The following is a 23,532-nucleotide window of genomic DNA, read 5'->3' on the forward strand; positions in this document are numbered from 1 at the left end:
AATAATGATAGACTACATAGATGGGCCCAGAAAGGAGTGGAGAGAAGAGCAAAATGGTGGCAGGGAGAATGCTTAAATGTCAATGGAAAAATCTCGGCAAACCACGCAGGATTCCTTCCTCCCAAGAAACCTCGGTCCGGGTGGGGTCGGGCCCCGTCATCGGTTTCGTGCGGCTGGGCCAGGCCAACTGCCCGCTTCCTCGCCCCCCGGGTGGGCGGGCCGCAGGGAGAGAAGCTGAGAGTGGCGGGGGAGCCTCAGCGCCGCCGCCGCCTTCGCGCTCAGTTCCCGCCTCGCTTCGTCGGGGGCTTCTGCGTCGGAGAGGCCCGGAGTCGGCCGACAGAGGGAGGCGAGTCGTTCCAGCAGCCGCCAGCATGTCTTCCAACTCCAGCCTCAGCACCATGCAGCGCGTGGTGGAGCAGCTGAAACTGGAGGCCGGCGTGGAAAGGATCAGGGTAAGGGAAAGGGCTCGGAGCGCAGCGGCGCTGGAGCGCGGGCGAGCGCCGGGGAGCGGGACAGGGACAGTCCGCCCGCTGCCCGCAGTTCGGCGACGGAGGGATCGGCCGCCTCTCCCTTGGCGCAGCGCTTGGCGGCATCACCGCAACGTCTCCCTTGGTCTTCTTCGTACGGTCTTCGTGGGACTCGAGAGCCCCGGGTTGGGATCGCCCTGTTTTTCGGAGCTCGGACCTCCGGGAGGAGGTTCGTCGCCGGAGACAAATCCGGATCCCGGCTTTCTGCCTTTCCCAGAAGTCTGGCTACAGAGAGAGCCTCTTGGCCTGTTCCAAACATGCGCGCATCGGAGTCGGCTTTTCGAAAGATCGGGCCGTGCCTGGCTGGGAATTCGGTGGGTGCGTGGGTGCTGTCTTCTCACCTGGATTTTATTTGGGTATCTTGGCTTTACTTCTTTGTAGAGATATCGTTTCCTTGGGTTGGAGGCTGCCGCTAAGGGCGGTTCGATTGTCTGAGTTTGATCTTTTTCGCCGCTAGTTTGAAGTGGGCGAGACATCCTATTGTTTAGTCTCTTAATACGAACTGCCGGACCCGATCGCGTCATTTGGGTATATTGTCGATGTTACTGGCGCTGGATATTGTTAACGGACTTACTGGTGTGTGTTTTGTGCTCATTGAAAGGGTTGGCATTTTTTGAAGTGTGAACTGTTCCTAGCTGAACTATCAGTGTTGTACCTTCCCCAACCAGGGGCCCTCCAGATGCTTTGGGTGTCAGCTCCCATCAGCCCCAGCGAACATGGCCAATGGTCAAGAATTCTGGGAGTTGTACTCCAAAACATCTGGAGGTCACCAGGTTAAAGAAGGCTGTTTAGCATATTCTCGTTTTGTTAACATATTGTGGCTATTGTTCTGTTGTATTTATACCGTCTATTTTGTTAACTGCTTTGAGCATGGTGCATCTGCGGAAAGTGCAGCTATATAAAAAATAAACTGAGTATGACTGTACTCCTCTTTTATCCTTAGGTAACCCTTGTGATCATGTGTATGAAAGAGAGAGAATGCATGACGGCTGCCCAGTCTGGATTGGAACAGGCTCTGGACACGACTAGGAGTTTATAATGAAGTCTGGATTGTTTAAGGGGGGGTAGAATTTTTCTTTTGTTTTCTGGCAGGAGCTGAACTTAAGGCTCTCACTGGGTTGTTGATTCTTTTGGCTGCCCCTCTGTATCCGCTTTTGAAATGTGCCTTTGTTCCGAAGGATGAACACTTTCAGCAGTAGGAATGAACGATGGCGCCCCCTGATTAGCGGTCATGGAAACAGCGATGTCATTTTGTAATGGGAACAGCCATTGTGTCAATGGACTCTGAGGCTAGATCCATTAATAGCCTCAGAGTTCTCATAGAATCATAAAATAGTAGGGTTGGAAGGGGCCTACAAGGCCATCGAGTCCAACCCCCTGCTCAATGCAGGAATCCAAGTCAGAGCATCCCCGACAGATGGCTGTCCAGCCTCGACTTGAACACCTCCAGTGTGGGAGAGCCCACCACCTCCCTTGGTAATTGGTTCCATTGTCGTATTGCTCTAACAGTCAGGCGGTTTTTCCTGATGTTCAGCCGGAATCTGGCTTCCTGTAACTTGAGCCCATTATACCGTGTCCTGCACTCTGGGATGATCGAGAAGAGATCCTGGCCTTCCTCTCTGTGACAACCTTTCAAGTACTTGAAGAGCACTATCATATCTCCCCTCAGTCTTCTCTTCTCAAGGCTTAGCATGCCCAGTTCTTTCAGTCTCTCCTCATAGGGCTTTGTTTCCAGTCTCCTGATCATCTTTGTTGCCCTCCTCTGAACCCTCTCCAGTTTGTCTGCATCCTTCTTAAAGTGTGGTGCCCAGAACTGGACACAGTACTCCAGATGAGGCCTAACCAGTGCTGAGTAGAGGGGACTAGTACTTCCCAGGATTTGGAAGCCATGCTTCTATTAATGCAGCCCAAAAGAGCATTGGCCTTTTTTGCAGCCCCATCACATTGTTGGCTCATATTCAGCTTGTCATCGACAACAATTCCAAGATCCTTCTTGCTTGTAGTGTTGTTGAGCCACGTATCCCCCATCTTGTAACTGTGCATTTGGTTTCTTTTTCCTAGGTGCAGAACTTGGCATTTATCCCTATTAAATGTCATTCTGTTGTTTTCTGCCCAGCACTCCAGTCTATTTGAATTTTGTTTCTTTCTTCAAAAGTATTAGCTATCCCGCCCAATTTTGTGTCATCTGCAAATTTGATCAGCATTCCCTGCACCTCCTCCTCCAAGTCATTAATAAAAATGTTGAAGAGCACTGGGCCCGGGACTGAGCCCTGCGGTACCCCACTCGTTACCTCTCCCCAGTTTGAAAAGGTCCCATTGATAAGCACTCTTTGAGTCCGATTCTGTAGCCAACTGTGGATACACCGGATCATTGTTTCATCTAGCCCAGTTTGAGCTAGTTTGCTCATCAGGATATCATGGGGCACTCTGTAGAAAGCTTTGCTGAAGTCGAGGTATGTGATGTCTACAGCATTCCCACGGTCCACAAGGGAGGTGACTTGATCAAAAAAATAGATCAGATTCGTCTGGTAGGATTTGTTCTTGACAAATCTATGTTGGCTTCGAGTAATCATTGCATTGTTTTCAAGGTGCTTACAGATAGATTACTTTATCATCTGCACCAGAATTTTCCCAGGGATTGATGTCAGACTGACTGAGCTGTAGTTCCCAGGTTCCTCCTTTTTACCCTTTTTGAAGATAGGGACAACATTAGCCCTCCTCCAGTCATCTGGCACTTCACCCGTCCTCCATGATTTCTCAAAGAGAATAGACAGCGGTTCTGAGAGTTCTTCTGCCAGTTCCTTTATTACTCTAGGATGCAGTTCATCTGGCCTTGGAGATTTGAACTCATTCAAAGTAATTAGGTGTTCCTTGTCCATATGCCTATCGATCTCAAGCCCCTTCAGCCTGTACTTCGCCTTTGCCAGGGAGGTCATAGACCCTCTTTTGGGAAAAGACTGAGCCAAAGTAGGAATTGAGCACCTCTGCCTTTTCTTTGTCATCTGTTATTGTTTTGCCATCCTTATTTAATAGCTGAACCACCATTTCTTTCCTCTGCCTTTTACTATGCACGTAGCTGAAGAAAGCCTTTTTGTTGTTTTTAGCATCCCTCGCTAACCTCAGCTCATTCTCAGCTTTAGCCTTCCTGACGCCATCCCTGCAATTCTGTGCTACCTGCCTGTACTCTTCCTTTGTTACTTGGCCTTCTTTCCACTTCCTATATGTGTCCTTTTTTGTTTTCAGGTCATCTCTAAACTTTTTGTGAAGCCACATTGGCTTCTTCTGCTGTTCTGTTCTGTTCAAATCTCTTTTTCCTAGACCAGTTCTCCCGGGGAATTGCAAAAGGCAAAGTAAACTTCCAAACTATGTAAATCCTCAAGATGAAATGGTCATGATAAAATGGGATGGTGGTGGAATAGACAGTGTCCAGTTGGATGGATGGATGGGTGGATGGATAGATGAGGACAGTTCACTCAAGGAGAAGAGTAGAAGATAAAGGCCAGGAACCAGAGTTTGCTCCCATTTACAGCAGTGGTGCGGTGGAGCCAGGGCTCACAGGGATGCAGCACGTGCACCTTTTGATTAGCAGGGACAATGACATCATCTGTAACCCCCCTCAGACTTACCTGTTCCCTCTGAGCATAGCTGCAATCCTCACAGTGGGCTTCTCCTCACAGAGGCTTTTTGTCCTGCGATTTTACTGGGGCTTCGGCTTCTAGATTCTTGCCGGGATTAAGATTGCCCTTTACATGGTTTTCCCTCCCCCCCCCCTTTATCTGCTAGTTCTATATGTTTCATTTATACAGCCAGTAAATCTCAGTAGAGTGGTCTAGCTCCTCTCATTGTGGGATTTCCTCTTTTCACGGAGAAATGGAAAATGGATCTTTTTGTTACTAGATTATTTCCATTTCAAAGGAAGCTGCAGAAAAGCTTGGAAAATACGAGAGAGGCGCTGAACGTTGACAACGACATATAAAGGACCTGCAAACTTCCAGAAGTGACCTATTTCAATCTCAGGGTAAAATCCCTGTGTGGAGAAGCCCACTAGCTGGAGGCAGTGCGGGGGGGCAGGGGGATGAATTTTCTCAGCAACAAAATAATAGTTGTGAGCTATCCCTGTTGTAATGCAATATATTTGGGGGTGACCTGGTCTCAAATAGCCAATTAAGACCCAATAGCTTTATAGAAGATCTGCTCCTGATAGAGATGAAAACTGCTAGAATTGGTTTGTTGACAGCTGCCTGCATTTTTGGCCTCTCCTTAGGGGTGTCGCTATGGGGACTGTCATGATGAACGCCTGCCATTCAGAATTTACCACTAAACCACTGGTTGGTGGGAGTGTCCCGTGAGCGGAATTCCACTCACAGATCCTCCTGCCAGTGGAAAGGGGGAGGTGACTTTCACAGATGTTTCTCTTCCCCATGGAACCGGAGCGGGGGGGGCCTGCAGGGGGAGGGGGAACTGGCAAAAATTGCCTCCCTCCCTTCCACCACTGGGATCCTCTCATTAATCTCGGTCCCATCCATTAACAGGTACAGGCTCCTTTGGTTCACAGATGCCTAGTTAGATCCAAGCCAATGGTAATTAAGAATAATTAAGAGTCTTGGCTTGTAGTAACCAAACCGAGTAGGCATTTCACTTTCTACAAATCTACTTGGGCTTTGAAAGGCCCCCCCTCCCCCCCCCCTCGGCAGTGCATAAAAGGAGAAAACTTGTCATGTCTAGTTTAGCCCTTGGGCTGTAACACACGCGGTGCAATCCTGTGTCTTTTTACCCAGGCATTCTACTTTGTTCAGTGGAGATTACTTGCTTGTAAGTTTAATTAGGATTGTAGCCTTACTTAGGTTTTAGTCCTATCAGACATACATGCATGAAACTGGATTATACTACTGAGTCACACCATGAGTTCATCAAACCCAGTATTCCCTAGTCTTAGCATGCAGACAGAGCAAAATGGGTGTTCTACCACTATGCCATGGGGCGTCCTGTAAAATCCCATGAACGAGGCAAGGCAATGGCACAAGAAAAGCCTCCCCTGGAAGCAGCCCCGGGCAAAAGCCTATAGATCAGGGGTGCAGACCCTCTTCCAGCCTATGGGCCAAATTCCATTTTGGAGAAGTTCTTGGGGGCCGTGTTGAGGTTGTGGATGGGGCCAAAGTACCAGGTTATTTTAGCATAAAGCTCTTACTGCTGGTAATCAAGTCTTAGGAGACGTATTTCAAACCTTTAGAGGGGAAAAATTGCACAAAACCTGAGAAGCCACCAAATGAGCAGTCATTGGGAGAAAGGGGGCATAGCCTTCTGGGAACCCCCAGAGGGCTGGATTGGGACCCCTGGAGGGCTGGGTGGAACCCCAGGGTGGAGGTTCTGCTCCCCTCCTATATATGCTGACCAAACCTTTAGAAGTGTGGCTGTACATTGGAACCTTCGGTAGGTGACACTCTTGAGCATCTTTCATCCATTGGTGTATAGAGGGTAACATTGGAATGACATTGGTCATTCCAGTGCAATAAGAAATCTCTTAGCTACCAAGAATGTGAGAAGGAACTGGTTCTGGTGGCTGTCTGACAAACACTACAGTGCAAGAGTGTAACAGATGTACCTTGTTAAACCTAAATAATGTTTCTAACCTAAGATTAAGGCAAACATAAACCTTAGACCAAACGGATGCAAGATAGGCATAACCCACCCATCATGTGTACCAGGGAGTCTTCCCCCTTCTTGCACTGGCAACAGTGTGAGTTACTAGTGAGGCTCTTCTTATATAACCTGAGGAGTGTCCAGTAGATCCAGAACACCATTATCTTTTTGGAACAGTCCAAGCCAATCTAACATTGCTGAACAAATATCCTCCAAAACACAGGCCCAGTGGTGTTTTTTGATCTGAACACTCCAGCTCTCTGTTCCAGTCTGCCCTGACCACCTGTATCAGCAAATGCCTTGACATAGTCCTGGAGCCTTTTATACAAAAGAATGGTAGACTTGTAAGATGCTGGTACAGTCACACAGTACTTTAGGGTCCAATCCCAGGCATGTTTAGACAGATAAAAATCCTACAACTCCCAGCATTCCCCAGCCAGCCAGAATGTTGTAGGACTTTGTCTAAACATTCATAGGTTTCCACCCTTAAAAGAGAGTCATAACTAGATATAGCATGGTCCTGGGCAGAATTTTTTTAAAAAATAGCAACCTTTTAAAAATACATTTTAACCGTCCAAATGGAGGTGACACATACCCATGCGTTTTACTGATGATACCTCCAGGTTGATGTTGGTTTTTATTTCTCTTGACATAAGGACAACAGAAAGGTGAAATAAATTGTCAAGGCTAACAGGTGAACAAGAACAAAAAACCAAATCGAAGAAATGTGTTAAAACATTTCACATACATAATTCCATAAGATAGCAGGGTGGGTGGGTTTCTCGTGGGCTGCTGGTTGGCCACTGTGTGAACAGAATGCTGGACTAGATGGACCCTTGGTCTGATCCAGCATGGCTCTTCATATGTTCTTGCGTATTTTGTATATACCAATGAGTCCTGGCATCTCAGAAAGAAGAATATCGATGCTCAAATGACAAGGGGTTGAGCACCCCTTTACCTTTTGCACTGGCCCCCTTAGCTACTATTCTTAGAAGGCTATGGTGGACTAAAATGATGTGCTAAATAATATGCTAAAATTAGGGGTATTCAGGGAGTAAATTTCATAAAGTCCCCCACCCTATCTCCCTTCTCCTCCATAATTCAAGCACTGAAGAGCATTAATGGTTGAATGTATCATATAAATGAATCATTGCAGAGGAGTCTGTACTTTCCATACACCCACTAGCGCAGACTTGTGAATAGCCACTTACCTGGTCACACTTGGTGAGTAAAATTACCCCTAGGTGACTACGCATGCAAGCTTTTGAAAACTAGAAGATTTGGTTCTTTAAAAAGCAAAAGAGTAGGGGACTATTGATGTTGCACAAATATGTGGGTAGAAGGACTAGTTGGCAGGGGGAGGCTAGTAACTTTTATATCATTGTAAGCTTGATGTGCCTTCTGTGTGTGGAGAGAATTATGCTCATGGATTTATATCGGGTGCAGAACCTCAGGTCCAGGGGCCAAATATGGACCTTCTGGCATCCCAGTCTGGCCTTCCAGGCTTCCCCAAGGTGGTCATGGCCACTTCCCCGGCACCATCCCCTTGCTCCCGACCACCAGTTGCTTGGTGGATTCCCAGATTTTATGCAGTTTTTCCCCATTCTAAAAGAACTGAAATGCCTCCCCTAAGGCTGTTACTGGCAGAAAGAGATTTAAGCTAAAATATGTTGGGGTGTTACTGGGGTTTCGGTTTTTTTACATTTTGGCCCTGCCCACCACTTGAATGTGGCCCCCGAGAGCATCTCCAAAATGGCATTCGGGCTGAAAGAGGCTCTGCGCCCCTGATTTAAATAATGCATGTTTGTATAGCTCCACTCTTTCCTTTTAAGCAAGACCCTGATACGATGGTGCTGTTATGCCTTTATTGGAATCTTTTTTTAATCATGAAGTGCTGCATTGTCTTTATTGTGTAAGTTTATATTTTAGTATTGGGTGTAATATGGCCTACTAGCAGCTGCAGCGTCATAAAAACCCCATCTCCTTTCTTGCCTGTAAGATGCTGTGCTGTTGGCTGTTACAAGTGAGCCAGATGTAAGCTTAGGTAGCACCAGGACAACAGCTTGAGTTGATGATGGTCAAGTGTGGCAGAGTCAAAGTTGGGCTCCTCAGCTGTGTTCAGTGCACTGGCCTTGGCCTCCTTTTCTGCATGTGCAAGTTGACATGTTGCTATGAGCTGTGTGTGTTTTGATGACTTCTTAGCATGCCTTGTGCTCAGAGATCATTTTGCCTTGGGATGTTGAGATGTCAGCAACTCTGCCTTGAATTGGCCTGGCAGGAAAACACAGGATAAGATGGCAATTTTGTTTGATTAAAGTTGGCCCTGGGAAAGTGCCGTTAGCTGCTGCTTGTGAAGCTTCCCCTGCTGGAATGTGCACCACTGAGGGGAGCCAGGAGAGCAGTGGAGCTGTCTTCTTGTTATGAATCACTTATATATTGTTCATTACCATCAGTGATTCACTGGCTTGCATTCACCCAGCCTTAACTCTTGCTTCTACCATCCCTCCCCTTCCTTCTGTTGTTTCTCTCCACTGTCAATCTGATTGTGACTTCTATGGGGCACATTTTTAAAATATAAAAAAGTATATTTTATAAACTTCTAAGTTTATAAAATATAAACCTTCTATGCTCATACTTCCCTGTAAGGATCCATGCACGTAGAAATTGCTGTATATACGATAGTGATGATGATAAACAATATGGAGCATTTAATGTACAGAGTCTTTTATAGCCTGTATCATCTTTGTTCTCACAACAGCTCTGGAGGTAGGTTACTATTGATTCCATTTTACAGATGAAGCTGAGAGAGCACCATTCGAACACAGCCCTCCCACATTGTCGTTGTTGTTTTATTGCTGATAGAATGTTACAGAGGAGGTGCAATGCCATACCTATTCAGGGAAATAGTTTATAGCCTTGGGCCAGGGTTCCCAACCCTTCTGGATCAGTGGGCACTTTTGGAATGTTAAGAGAGTGTCATGGGTACTCTCAGAAAATGGCTGCTGGGGGCTTGCGCATTCACAAAATGGCTGCCATGGTGGGAGCAGCTGGTCATAAAACACCCATTTCCCAGAAGGCAAACTGGTGAAACTAAAAGGAAAGTAACTTTCTCAGAAACCTAAGTTCTAGGCAGAAGGTGGCGTTTGAGTTCCAAAACACAAAACCATGCTTTTGAACCTACATTTTTCTGCTGCAACAGCCATTGGAACAAATTTCACAGAAGGCAAATGAAGGAAGCTCTGAGACGATTATCCTGGCTAAGAACCTGAGTACAAGGCAGAGGTGAGGTCTGAGTCTCAAATGCCAAATCACATATTTGCCCCTACAGTGTACCTCAAAATACCCATTTCACAGAAGGCAAACTGGTGATGCTCAGAGAAAAACATATACACACACACAGGCAAAACACAGCACATGCAAACACACCCACACCCAAGCAAAACACACCCCTCGTTCCCCTCAGGACACCCACTGTTGCACCCAGCATTACTTTTTAATTTTTTCTGGTTGGCCGGGCATGCTTCAAAATGAAGTGCTGGACTGCAGCCATCCTCTGAGAATGGCCGTGGGGCTCAGAGGCATTATGGGAAGTAAAGACGGTGTTGGAGTCTGGCACTTCACTTTGTAGCATGCCAGCCTCCCAGTCAATTTTTCTGTAATTAAAAAAAATAATCAGGAGGGCAGGAGCTGGTGGGTGCCAAGAGAGGTGTGCACAGGCTTATTGGCCCCCATGGGCACAATGTTAGAGACTCCAGGCATTGGGGCTGTCATGGGGCAGGGGGAGGCTGTGCTTCATCTCTTCCCCTCTCCCACCAATTCTGATTTCCGTCACTGTGGGAGATGCTTAAGGCCAAACTAGAGTGATCCATGATTTTTCCTTTAATTTCAAATCATCTGTACAGCCCAAAATCAAGTTAGTGTAGCGGTGTTGTGCGAGGGGCTGTTTCTTTTCTCCCCTGCCCCCCCCCAACTCTTTTTTACAGCTCTGACACACACACCCGGTCACCATTTCTATTTGCCCTGCCTGGGAAAACATGAAAGTACCTGAGGCAAATAAACAGTTTTGGAAGGGCGATTTAGATTGGGAAAACATTCAACACTCAGTCCTGCAGTGCCACTCCCCTGACTCCCCCCATCAGCAGCTGTTTTGAACTAACCCCTCCCCGCCACCAGTCCAACCACAGATCTCCTGATACCTTGTCCAGTGTGTCTATCTGCTAAGGCCGCCATTTAAAAAAAAAAGGTGCTGGGGACAAGATTTACAGTGTGGCTCAAAGGCACTCTCTTGGGCATATTCAGGATCAAAATTACCCACCCACCCCACAAAAAACTCCACCTCAAATCCCATGTATTTTAAGAGCATTTGCTCTGTTTACTTTTTTTTTGTATCTTGCAATAACTACAGATATGAGTGATGCTGAGAAAACATGATGTGTTGTTTGAAAAACACTGGAATTGGGACTACTACTCCCCTCTCCACATGACACCCTGACTCTCAATATTGCTCAAACTGCCAGTCTTAACAGGCATTGGAGGACTGAACTGGAAAAGGTGCTGGGGCGCTTCATTTCTAGGTGCTGTGCTAAGTAGTGTAGGAGCATCTGTAATTCCACAGGTAAGTGTGTGATAGGAAGATACTGACCAGAAGTTCTAAATCTGGAAGATGATTGGGTGGGGGGCACAAAGACCCCTCCCCCACTCCAGCCACACATCAAAGGGCAACTCTGTAGAAATTCTGTGTCCTCAGATTTCTCTGACTCAAGTGACACATCTTTCTATGGAATGAGATTTTGTTATGTGCTACTCCTGTGCTAGGAAGAGTTTGGGTGATGGGGACACGGCATGGTTTATTGCTGGGCTGCTCAAATTCCCGTCACTGAGTGTAGCCAATGGGACTGAGGAAAAAGACATTTCCCTTGAGAGGTAGACTGTAATATAAATAATACAGACGATCCCCATTAATCGTTGTGATATGAGACCACAGATATGGCCATAAAAGCAAGCTCTTCCTGCATCTCAACATGAAGAAAACGGGTTGCAATGAGATCTGCCCATTCCTTGTTTTACTGCTTTATGGGGCACGTGTATGTACAAACATATACGTGTGTGTGTGTACATGCCATATATAGTATTAATACATTAAAGCAAATGCAAAGCTTTGGAAATACGCCGTGAGGAGCAGAGTATATACGGTGGCAGGATTCTGTCAGGGAAATTTTGTGAAAACTTTCTGTGACAGAACCTTGCCTCTGTGTGCCCCTCCCTGCTCCCCACTGCATAATTCCAGAGCTTTGCAGTTGCTTTGCATTAAAAAAATGTTAAGCCTACCGCTGTGCAAAGCTCAACAAGTGTTTCAGCTGCCAAACAATACAATAATCTTCTAATCAACAGACCACTCGTTTTTGCTATCGAAAACATGCCTAACTGCTAGGGGAGCCAGCCAGTCCTTAAGATCAAACGATTGATTTTTAATCATGCTCTAGGGACTTTGCCACCTGCTCCCAAGTCAAAGCAGCGTCTGCCTGCTTGTTGGCCTAGTAAAACACTAGAGCTCCTTCTGTTACTGAGGGCCAAAACAGACCTTACTTTAAGTTTAAATCCATATCTAGCAGCTGGTTCTCCCCCATTTTTACTGTAATGTAGACACCAGGGGCCCAATCCAGAACTTAAAAGCCCCCCTGTCCACCATGCTAAGGTCCTAATCTGGATCAGGGGCACTGTGCCTGCTCTAAAGTAAAAATAAGGGGAAAGATGTAGCTGCTAGATATAGATTTAAAGTAACGTTTTGGCCCTGAGCGATGCCGGAGAAAGTCCAGTGCAAATGTTGGACTCAGTGGGTTCCTTACCTGGCTTGGAGTTCCTCTGATCAGTGTGGGAAGTTGCACAGCACCTGCTCTTCCCAAACCACAATTGAAGCAAGTGTTACTGTGCATAAGATAGGGACAGAAGGGGAAATATATCCCCCCCCTTCCCCAGTCAGCAACTACCTTTTAAGAGGAGCCATATTTTGAACTGAATTGTGCAAGGGCTCAAGAGCCAGCAACATTGGCTCTGACTGCTAACAGCTGCTGAGCAGAGACAGCAGGAAAACAGCTGTTTAATCCCTTCCTTCCCAGTGCAAACAGTAATGGGTGTAGGTGCATAAGGAGAGATATTATCACTAACAGAGCCTCTCTTGTTTGTGGGTGGTCAGGTGGGGTAGTTGAGAGTCTTCAAAGGGCACTTTGCCAGTGCCTTGGCTAGTGCAACAAGCTCTATGCTGTAGTTGTACTATTTGCAAGAGGGAGGAAAAGGCAAGTTCCCTGTCCTGAGGAATTTATGGTCTAAATCAGTGATGGGGAACCATTTTTGGCCTAAGGGCCACATTTCCTTCTGGGGGCCGCATGCCAGAGGTGGGCCGCCCCCCCAAAAAAAAAATTGGGGGGCAAAGTTGAAGAGGACAAGACCACCCCACACCCTCTCATACATACACAAATACACATGCATTCATACACATAACACATCCATTTTCTTACTGGCAGCTGGGATTGCTGTGAAAAAAATATCTGTTGATGCTGAAAACTGAGGTTTCAAATACGTTGTATAGTGTGTTGTGGCTCAGACCCCACCTCCACCTTGGACTCAGTCTTTTGGGCAGATTATTTGTCCTTTTCCTCGCCTCCCACGGCAACCACTTTGTGGTGGTGCCCAGGACATTTTCTCAAACTGCCAAACAGGCCCACAGGCCAAAAGGTTTGCCTACCCCAACACCCACCTGTTTATTTATTAATTTGCACATACGCTGATTCATACACACACACAACCACATACTCATTCTCCCACATAATGCACACACTCATATGCCCCCTACGCACACAGACCCCACACAAAATCCCTTGCCCTGCACTGCAATTAGCTTTGAAAAAAGTCTGTTACTAGCACCAGTGAGATGCTTTTACCAAGGCTAATTGCCACAAGGGGGTGGCTTGCAGCACACAGGGAAGAGGACCCCCCCCCCCAACACCCTGCTCTAAACTTTGATGAAGAGGGTGATAATTAAGGGAGAAACCAGGGATACAATTGTATATAATATGCTTGTTTTCCTGATCTCCACACCCTTCCCCATCCCCTCCTTTTATATCATGTCCATGAGATTGTAAGCCTCTGGACCTTACAAACCTTATACAGCCCCTAGAAAACATTAGGCAATTTATAAATACAGTTTTCCTGGGGGCACCCCATTGAAACGAGTGGGAACGGCGCAAAGGCAATGCAGTACTCTTGTGGGATTTCCATTCAGTGGAGCTCACACAAGGAATTTGCTAGTGGATTGTGCCTCAGCAGAACAAGGGAAGCAAATGTTAATAGTGCCAGCTCCAGGTTTTGAGGGCCTTTGGGCAAGACGCCCTCAAAGGGCCTCCTCTGTCAGTGAGTCTACCCTCTCACCACCATTGTTACCAGCTGCTGTTGCTTCTCATCATTACTTGCTCGCTTGACAGGCAGAGAGCCAGTAACCAAGTAGGCTGTAGCATCTACTGCTCCTCCTTCCCACCATCACTGTGGCCTGGACCAGAGCGAGAGGCAAGTGAACAAACACGTTGCAGTGGTAAAGAGGAGGAGCAGGTCCAGGGGGCTCTTGTCAGTGGGCCCCCGCTGGGGTGGAGGCCCTTGGCAGGTGCCCAACTATACCTACCCTTGATCCCAGCTCTGACTGTAGTAACCCCCTCTTCCAGCAGAGAGGCGTCTTTTGTCTTGAGGCACTCGTGTGGACATATGGATTCCAGAACCCCCAAAGAGCTTCACTTTAGTAGATCCTGCACATGCGCCTCCCACCTTTCCCCTGGATCTGGCCCTTCGCCCCAGAACTAATGGAAGCAGCGTGGCACTTTGATCCTCATCGCAACATCCTGTACAGTTCCTTTACCAATAGAAATAAGGGAGAAAATTGGTTTATAAACAAAACAAAAAAAAGTATATTAGAACAACTTTGATTCTTAGCCAGAAGCTGCTGTTATAGCTTGCAGTGTTTGTTGCCACATCTTATGTTGTTGTTGTTCAGTCGTGTCCAACTCTTCGTGACACCATGGACCACAGCACGCCAGGCCTTCCTGTCCTGTGCTCTCTCCCAGAGTGTGCTCAAGTCCATATTCATTGCATCGGTGATGCTATCTAGCCATCTCATCCTCTGCCGTCCCCTTCTCCTTTTGCCTTCAGTCTTTCCCAGCATCAGGGTCTTTTCCAGGGAGTTTTCTCTTCGCATTAGGTGGCCAAAATATTTGAGCTTCAGCTTCAGTCTCTGTCCTTCCAATGAGCAGTCAGGGTTGATTTCCTTTAGGATGGACTGATCACATCTTATATACATAGGGTCCCTCCCACCCCCGTTGCATCTGGAACAGTCAGTCTCTCAGGGCAAACATTTTCATTCTGACATGCAGTTCCCCACCACTCCTGTCAAGAGTTGCCCTGAAGGCTGTCATTTCCAGGCCAGGATATTGCTGTTGGGTAGTAGTCATGGTGGTTCTTGTTCCAGTGCCCAGGAAAAAAAAACACTGAGCCAGCTTAAAATAAGTCCATAACCCAATATCACAGAGCATTGTAAATCATGATTATTTTTTTTGCTGAAAAAGATAACGAAGGGTATTATATTGCAGTACCTTTTATAAGGAAGCATCCAAATCCAATATCAATAGGTTTCCTATAACCTCCAATCTGATCAGAATAGATTACCCAGCATCTGAACCTGGAATTCCCATTTAGCTTTCATAGCTAACGGACATTGATAGATTGATACCAGACTATTGCAATGCATTGGGGCTGCCTTGAAAAACTGTCCAGAAACTCCAGCTGGTCCAAAATAGGGCTGCAGGATTACTAACAAGGACTAGGCATTTCAATCATATTTTGCCACTCCTTTTTTTTATCATCTGCACTGGCTCCTAGTCTGTTTCTGTGCCCAATTTAAAGTGTGGATTTTAGCCTTTAAAGCTCTTAATGCTGGGGTGGGGAATCCATAGCCCTCTAGACTCCAACTCCCGTCAGCCCCAGTGAACATGACCCATGGTTGAGGTGATGGCAATTGTAGACGAACAACATCAGGAAGGCCACCAGTATGCCTCCCCTGCCTTAACAGCTTGGGATCCGCTTACCTGAAAGATTGCCTTATATATATACCTACCCAGACTTTGAGACAATCTTCAGAGGCCTTGCTCTGTGTGCCTCCACCATGGGTACCTACTGGGAAGAGGGCCCTCTAACTGGTGGCACCCAGATGTAGAATAGCCTCCCCAGAGAGGCTCACCTGATGCCTTCTTTATGGTCTTTCCAGCATCAGGTGAAGGAAGACCTGTTTATTCACTCAGGCCTTTTCAGCAACTTGTGGGTATGGAGGGTTTTTTCCCTTTTAAGTTTTTAAGGGCTGGTCTTTGTTTTCCAGTGCTAAAAAGGGAAGATTTTAACGCTGATGTTGCTGCATTTTAAAAATATTGTTTTGTATCTTATTACTGTATTTTAGTCACATTCTCTGGAAGACTTACAGAACTGAATGTCTATGGAAGCCATACAGATGTGATAAGTAAATAATATAAAAATGGATTTGTGGTTATTCACCATGATAGCTGAGCGGATCCACATTGAGAGGCAGGACTCTCCTGAATATTGGATGCTGAGGACAACAGCGGAGGATTCTTGCCTTCAAGCTTTGTTTCTGGGTTTTCTGGAGGCATCTGTCTGACCACTGTCAGAAACAGGTGTACTAGGTTAGATGGAACTTCAACCAGGAGGGCTCTTGTTTGACTGTCAAGCCCTTCCAGGAATAAATTGACAACCTTACTAACAGTATAATCTTCTACCTGTGCGTGCAGTCCTATTGAGTTCAGTAGATAAATGTGAATAGCAGCTTTCCCAACAATCCAGCAGTTATGCCCTCCGGATGTGTTGGGCCACAACTCCCTTCAATCCCAGACACCATGGCCAGTGGCCAAGGATGATTGGAGTTGTCATTTGAAACATCTGGAGGGCACCAGGTTAGAATGAGAGTTGTAGTCCAACACAACTATGGGAGGGAGACTAGTTGGAGAAAACGGCCTTTGGGTTTTGTAACTTTGGTGCTGAAAGTTTTGGAAACCTCAGATAATGATGGTGGCTTTGGCTTTGGGAAATACAGGGTATTGCTCACCAGGGAGGTCATGACAACTTCTAAGAAGACAAATCGCTTACCATGTCTCCTGTGCTTTCTCTTGTCCAGGTCTCTCAGGCAGCTGCAGAGCTTCAGCAGTACTGCATGCAGAATGCTTGCAAAGATGCCTTGCTCGTGGGAGTCCCTGCTGGAAGCAACCCATTTCGGGAGCCCAGGTCCTGTGCGTTGCTCTGAAGGCAGGTAAGGTCCTCCTTGGAGAAGCCTCCAGCTCCCTTCTGAGTTAAGGACAGGATCCAAAGAAGCCCGGAGTGCATGAAACGACTTGCACAAGTTCGGGGGCTTGTTTCTCAAAAAGCAGGCGCACACGCACACCCTCCTCTTGCACCACTGCAGAAAACTTTTGAAGGACAGCGATTAGTTAAGCAACATACGATACAGCATGAGGGCCTGCTGATCAAAGAAGAAAAGTTACAGATTCCATTGGGCATACCCCTGTGCAGCAGTTCAGCTTGGAAAAGGCCTCTTATTGGCTCCAATGGGAGGCTTTTTTCAGTTGTAATTGCCAAGTGGGAGGCAATTTGGGGGTCACAGCACGTGGGGAGGGTTAACTGTTCCCTCCCCAGCTGCAACAGTCCACCCCCAAAAATCACCACCACCTGGCAATTAGGCTTGGAAAAAGCCTCCCCTTGGCTCCAGCAGGAGGCTTTTTTCAAGCCTAATTGCTGTGTGGGGTGGGGTTGCCAAGAGTCTTTATATGTGTGTGCCTGTGTTGCATGCAAAAATAGATGTGTGTGGATAGATTGTGTGTGGATGGATGGATGGCCCCATCCCACTTTTGCTTTGGCCCCACCCACTGCTGGCATGGCACCGCCTCCCCCAGGATGTGGCTCTTGGGCTGAATACAGTCCCTCCCACCTGCTTTAGTGTGATCAAGAAACAGAATGTGAATGGAGCAGGTCTGATCCTTAATGACTGAAGTCACCTAGGGAAAGGATCACATTTCACACTGTCCACTGTGATGCTCCTGAGTGCACCCCTTTAATTTCTCCCAAATGCTGCACTTGGAGACCCTGTTATGGTGAGAGCAAAGTGTGCTCTCTGATGCTGAGTGGCCCAGTCCTCATTAGGGACACTATAGACCAGGGGTGCAGAACCTCTTTCAGCCTGAGGGCTGAATTCTATTTCAGAGAAGCTCTCAGGGGCCACATTCCAGTGGTGGGCAGGACTAAAAGCAGAAGGGGGCAGGATCAAAACATACAAAAATGACCAGCATATTTTAGCACAAAGCTCTTACTGCCAATAACTAAGCTTTGAAAGGCAATGCAACCTTTTAAAACAGGGGAAAATTGCACAAAAGCTGGGAAACCACTGAATGATTGGTGGTTGCAGGAAAGGTCTCCTTGAGTGCCATTTTTGGTAGAAAGGCGGGCCCAATTGGGACCCTGGGGCCGAGGTCCTGCACCCTTGCTATAGGCCATAGGAAGGGCATAACTGGTACCCTCCAGATGTTTTGGACTGCATCTCCCATAATCCCTGACTATTGGCCATGCTGGCTGGGGCTGATGAGAGTTGTAATACAAAAAATCTGGGGGGCACTAGGTTGCTTACCCCTGTGCAGTGCAGTGTGTGCCTCTGTGATGCATTTCACCCCCTTCCCAAGGGGATGCATGGAATGAAGACGCCTTCCCATCATAATGATGGGGGGCATCTTGCTGTTGTCATATCATATGTGGTGGGTTTTGACTTGTGAAGAGGAAGACCACCTTTTAATAAACCTTTTTTTCCTGTGTTGCAGGGAAGGTTATCAGAAAGTTCTCTTCAAGTATGACAAGAATCCCAGCAGCCTTCCTTTTTTCAACGAACACTTTATCTAAACCCTGACTTTTGTGTGGCCAAAACAGTATCATTAGATATTTATTAGTCTGCTTGTCTGTCTTAGGAACTGATTAGATTTTTTTGCTAATATTTGTATAAATGATTTTATATGGAAAAGGCTTTCCTTTCATAATTCAGCCAGCCTCCTTTCTACACTTATTCCTCTGAGATGTTTACGTTTTAGGGGAAAAAAAACATTACCAACGACTTGCTCCTTGTTAATGGTTGTGCCTGCATGAAATTCTCACTAGGTACCTTATTACTAACAGCTTTGTATTTGCTGAACAAAGATGCTCACTGTGGTCCTGATCCAGCCAAAGTCAAGCCTTTTTAAGGCTAAAATCAAATGCAGTTTGCCTCGGTGAGGACAAATTTACTTTTGAGTAAATATGCCTAGGCTCAGGCTGCATGTCCATTAATTTCAATGGGAGATTGTTAAGCACGTACTTAACTCCCCTTTTAAAATTGGAGTCTTCATGTAAAAGTGCTTAACTTTGGCTGGAGCATACCCAATTTTAGTAAGAGAACAGTGCTCATCTATCCTGTATGGGACATCGCAGCGGGCCTGTGAAGCCTTCAGTGTGGCCATGCCTGGAAATTCCCCCCCATCCCTGCAAGCTTGCTGTTCACTGGACTGAGGGGAAAGGGATTGTGATAGTGAGGAGGTGCCTGGGAATGGCTCTTCCTGCATGCCATCTTCTCCATGTAAATCACACTCTCCTGACTGGGGGTAGCATGACTGTGATGGAGAGGAGGATGCCCAGAAATAATAATTCCATTCACCACTCTCCCCTTTTGAATTGTACACACCCCCATACATGTACACATACATACACCCAGATGATTGGCACTGAAGAAAGCTTAGGTGCACACTGATTGGTGTGCTTCTCAGCTGTTCTCACCACTAGTCAACAGTGGAGAGAGGCGCAATGGTATCTCAGCATGCAGGGCGGGGTTTAAATCTCCCCACCCCTGCATACCGAGATTGGGGTGTCTATGTGGTGTCTGTTTCTCTAGGTATGGGGAAACGGTGTGCATGTGTATGAAAAGGAGCGGGGAAGGCTGTGTGTGAGTGGGGAAAGATTGTGTCTATGTGAGTGTGTATTTTTATGTGAGTGGGTGGGTAGGCGCCCTTGCCACGCCCCCTGACAGCCCAGCACCCCCCCCCCCTTTGGCCATGCTTATCACTGTCATGCAGCCCACAACCACTACTGCATGCAGCCCTTGGGGTAAAAAGGTTGCCCACCACTGCCATAAGGCAAAACACATTTTCTTTCTAAAACATTTTTTGCTATTCTTGAAAATCAGTTGGATGACAATTTATAGAAGTAACTGATGCCATCTGTAACAAGATGGAATTCTTCCCACATGCTCACCACAGAAGGTCTAGTCTGTCTTTATTTTTGATTGTGCTTTTACAGAAAACTGTTTCTTTTAAGTGTCTAAGCTGTAACTCAGCAAATCATCACAGGCAAGAACACTACACTACACAACATAAATGCAAATAGTTCCATAGCTCAAACTTTTCCAAAGTTTGCAATATGGAAGCTCTAAAAATCTGTTTTTGGGTTGGGATGCCTTTGATTTTTGTTTACCAAGCACTTTTACACACACTTGTTTACTTTTTTAAAGAATGTTCTGTTTACACACTATTGTTTGTATTAATATATTAGAAGCTTTAAAAAAATAAAAAAATCTTTCCATAATTAATTGGTCCACTTTGTTTATGTTATGAAAAAAGGTTGCACTTTTGGCAATGAACATAAATAGTTTTTGATGGAAGAGTTTTGAAGTATAAATAAATCTCATCTCTACTGAAGTAATTTAGCAAAGATATGGAAGATTACACCTTTCTCAACTACACCCTGTAAGTCAGCTGTGTAAATACGTCCACAAAAGTTATTAGTCCACAAAAAAAATAGCAGCCTGCTAATGAAAGTCATTTGTGGCACAGCTACAACCTGAACAAGAAGCACCCACTTTAATCCAGTACATAATAAGATACTTACCTGCTCCTCTGAAGGCAATTCTTACTTGACGCAGGAAACTAGGCAAGTGGTTATTGAAAGCCTGCCTTTATCTTACTCATGGTCACTAATGCAAATAGAATTACTATGATGCATGCACAACAGACATTAAGAAGGCTACACCATTATACCATAAGGAGGCTATTCCAAAGGTGATCACCCTTTAATATCTGATATCAGTCAGTCAACCATCCAAAAACATCCCGTGCATTTTGAGACCAACATGCAAAGTATATCTTTCAGCGGGAACTTCCTCGGAGTTGTGACTCATGAGATTTGACTGTCTCTCTGCAAGACTTAATGGCATCCAAAATCTGCCAGATGAAACAACTGCCTTACCTTATGGAACAGCCACTTCTGGCAATACAAGGTGTGGGGAATCTCAGGTCCGGGGGCCAAATCCAGCCCTCTGGGCTTCCCCAAATTGCCACGCCCCTTTCCCCCAACCATTGATCATTTGGTGGTTTTGCCATTTCTTTTTGGGAACAAGTTGCAGTATATGTTTTGAGGGAGTCAAGACGGAAAGTTCTACTTGTTAAAAAGTCTCCTAAAAGTTTGCCAAATTTTTCAAATGTACCTACCACAAGCTCAGTTTTTTTGCCTTTACATGCCCCATATAGGATTGGATTACAATTCTGATACAAGCACAATAGAGGCGAAAGAAAAGGAGCAGAAATGTGTGTTAAACTATATATCCCAGAAAGAAAGAAGAAACATCTCTCCACCCTGAGGCTGCTTATGATTATATTCTATAGATGTAGATCTCTTGCTTTGAAACAGCACATTCCTGAGATGAGCAATTTGGGACATTTTTTTAAGAGCACTGCCAAACCTGTGGAAATGGAAAATTGTTAGGTCACACACCACAAAAATGGACCAAAAATAGTGAATGTTCTTTACTTTCTTTTTAAATCCACACTATTTTAGGGTTATGTCTATATACCATAACCAAATCTAGTAACTCTGCACCAAGTGGTTTGCTTCTGTTCTCAGCCTTGAATTCTTTCAAAAATTCAGCAATACTGGATTCCACCCTTACCCACTATCTGCCTCTCTATCTGCTGAACCATTAGGAAGCAGTCCTATGCAACAGAAAAAACAGGGCAGCAGAATCTCTGGCAAATTATTCAACTAATTGCAGACCACTTACTGGTACTACAAGATCATCCAGGATGCTTCCCTAAGGCACATCTACATGGTGCATTATTTCAGCATTTTTAACTTCTCCAGCCTAAACATGCAGAGTATTTGAAGTCTACGTTGCTTCCCCTTGGCTCTCAGTTTCCATTGCAAGGCTCTTAGTCCACATATGTGGCCTTTGATTGTGAGCTCTGCGAATATCCCAAGGAACGGTTGCCTGCGTTTATTGGGGATGTTTCATGTGATCCTTTTGAATGCAATATCATACAATAAGGGGTGGAAGACATAGCTACCAAAGTACTGCCGCACTCCGGGCATTCAGAATGTTCCATAACCCTTTAATAGGGATAGTATGTTTATAGTAGCTCCAGTGTGAGTAACTTAGGGCACAATCCTATGCATGCTGAGACAGAGAAAAGGCCTACAACTCATGGAATTGCACCCTTAAATAGGGTTTTGACAGCTGGGGAGAATGTTGGCATTCTGACATTACCCGCAACACTCTGGTGATGCAAAAGTCAGTAGTTATTTCTTTACTGAGGCAGCAAGTCTTAAGATTGGTTATTAATCTTCCATAAAAACAACAACCCAACACATGGACCTTTATTGATTTCTAGGAATCTGTGCCTGAACGGGCAGCAGCTTCCAAATGAGCTAAAATTCAAATTCACAATTGTGAAACTGAACTGTTGGAAGTGACAATTATTGCTGACTGTTTTAATGACTTTTGATGTTAGTGAACTATCCTGTAGAATTGTCTGAATATTTTTGATATATTGGACATGTTCTAAGACATTCTCTTTGCTCTGTGAAAAAGAGTGCAAGTAGCAACTTGACTTCCCTCCCTTGTCTCTCCAACCTCAGGTATAGAGAGGAAGGGGATATATGTCACCCTGGCTTCTACTCCTCTCTCCTGTCCTCTCCCTTGAAAATAAAATTTAATAAATACATAGATAAATAGCCACTGACAGGTGAGAGACATGGATGCCCCCCCCCCCCACACACACACACAACATCCAATATTTGGTCTAGGAGAGGTGGCTAATCGCCATAACAATAAAGCCATCTCCCCCTGTCCCCTCCTCATTCAGCTGACTTCTCAGAAGCTGAGATGCTGACACAGTTGCTAGGGCAACCACTGCTCCATAGCGCTGCAGGGGCAGCCTATCAGCAGTGGCAACAGGTGACTTCTCTGTCCTTGCTCTGTTGGATTCTCTCAGGACAGCTGTGGTGAGTCCCTGGCAGGGACCTTCGAAATTCTGTATGCAGAATCGAAAATGCATACCCTTTTATACTGATGATGTGAATGAATTACAGAGATGCTATATAATTAGAGGTTTCATTTAATATAATCATTGTATCCAACTGAACATATTTCTCTATTCACTCTCCAGACGTATCTCAGCTATTTCCTCACATCTCCAAAAGCCTAAATATGCATGAACACTTTTCTTAATAGCACATATAAGAAAAGATTAAGATGCATTAAAATGAGTGATTATAAAATTAGGTTAATAACACAATTAATTTAAAACTGCTGTTTATGAAGTATCTCACATTCAAATAGATATTTGAAAGGTGAGCTTGCGTTTTCTTTAAAAGAATTTAAGACGTGTTTGACCATCACTTCTCCCAGGGTCTTTTTCAAACGTTAGACGTCTTTTTTTAAGCTGTGGTAGTTGGGTGAATTCTAAACCTGCTGAAGAAAAAAAAATGTAGAAATGCGTAATTATCTAGTAAGCATTCCACAGTTGTGCAGATTTAGCTCATTAGTCCTACCAAGTAATAACAAAAAAAATCTGCATCCTTTGATATTTAAGGGGATGATCTAGCACTTTAAGTACCATTGATTTCATTTTGAGAGAGTTTAGCACCAGCTTAACTCTCCCATTAGATTAATTAAAGTGCTTAATGTTGGCTAGTTTGTGCCCTAAATTGCTATCTTAAAAAGAAATTAATTCCTTGCCAAAGCAGTATATATCTCCGAGTTTAAAATGGAGATGAAGTTACATGAATTGACATCCTAGGCCATGTAATTATAGGCTTTAAGTTATAGCTCACTCTTCCTTTATAGCTCGGAGCTCCTTACCTGGGCTCCCAAAGGTCTCTAATCAAACCACTGATTAGATCCACTTCTGTTTAGCTTCAACAATTGTATAACATTGGGTGTTTCCAAAGCATTAATTAATCTATTGTTTAAATCAAATAA

General features: G+C 45.3%; 2 protein-coding genes across 2 annotated transcripts in view; one reads left to right on the forward strand and one right to left on the reverse strand.

Moving 5' to 3' along the window:
• The first annotated feature begins 338 nt into the window (after positions 1-338).
• Positions 339-19,865, forward strand: GNG10 (G protein subunit gamma 10). The gene is made up of 3 exons (XM_084834682.1): positions 339-452; positions 16,390-16,521; positions 18,077-19,865. Exons 1-2 carry the CDS (start codon positions 372-374, stop codon positions 16,513-16,515), a joined length of 207 nt encoding a protein of 68 aa, XP_084690808.1. The 5' UTR covers positions 339-371; the 3' UTR covers positions 16,516-16,521; positions 18,077-19,865.
• Positions 19,866-22,649: 2,784 nt separating this feature from the next.
• SHOC1 (shortage in chiasmata 1) overlaps positions 22,650-23,532 on the reverse strand; it is a 56,676-nt gene continuing 55,793 nt past the window's right edge. The window contains exon 27 of the mRNA XM_084832155.1: positions 22,650-23,019. Within this exon, the coding sequence (XP_084688281.1) occupies positions 22,919-23,019 (101 nt within the window). The 3' untranslated portion in view covers positions 22,650-22,918. The remainder of the gene's footprint in view (positions 23,020-23,532) is intronic.

This window comes from Heloderma suspectum, chromosome 2 (assembly GCF_057233095.1).
Source record: "Heloderma suspectum isolate Gila_16-S chromosome 2, 16-S_ref, whole genome shotgun sequence".
Classification (NCBI taxonomy): Eukaryota; Metazoa; Chordata; class Lepidosauria; order Squamata; family Helodermatidae; genus Heloderma; species Heloderma suspectum.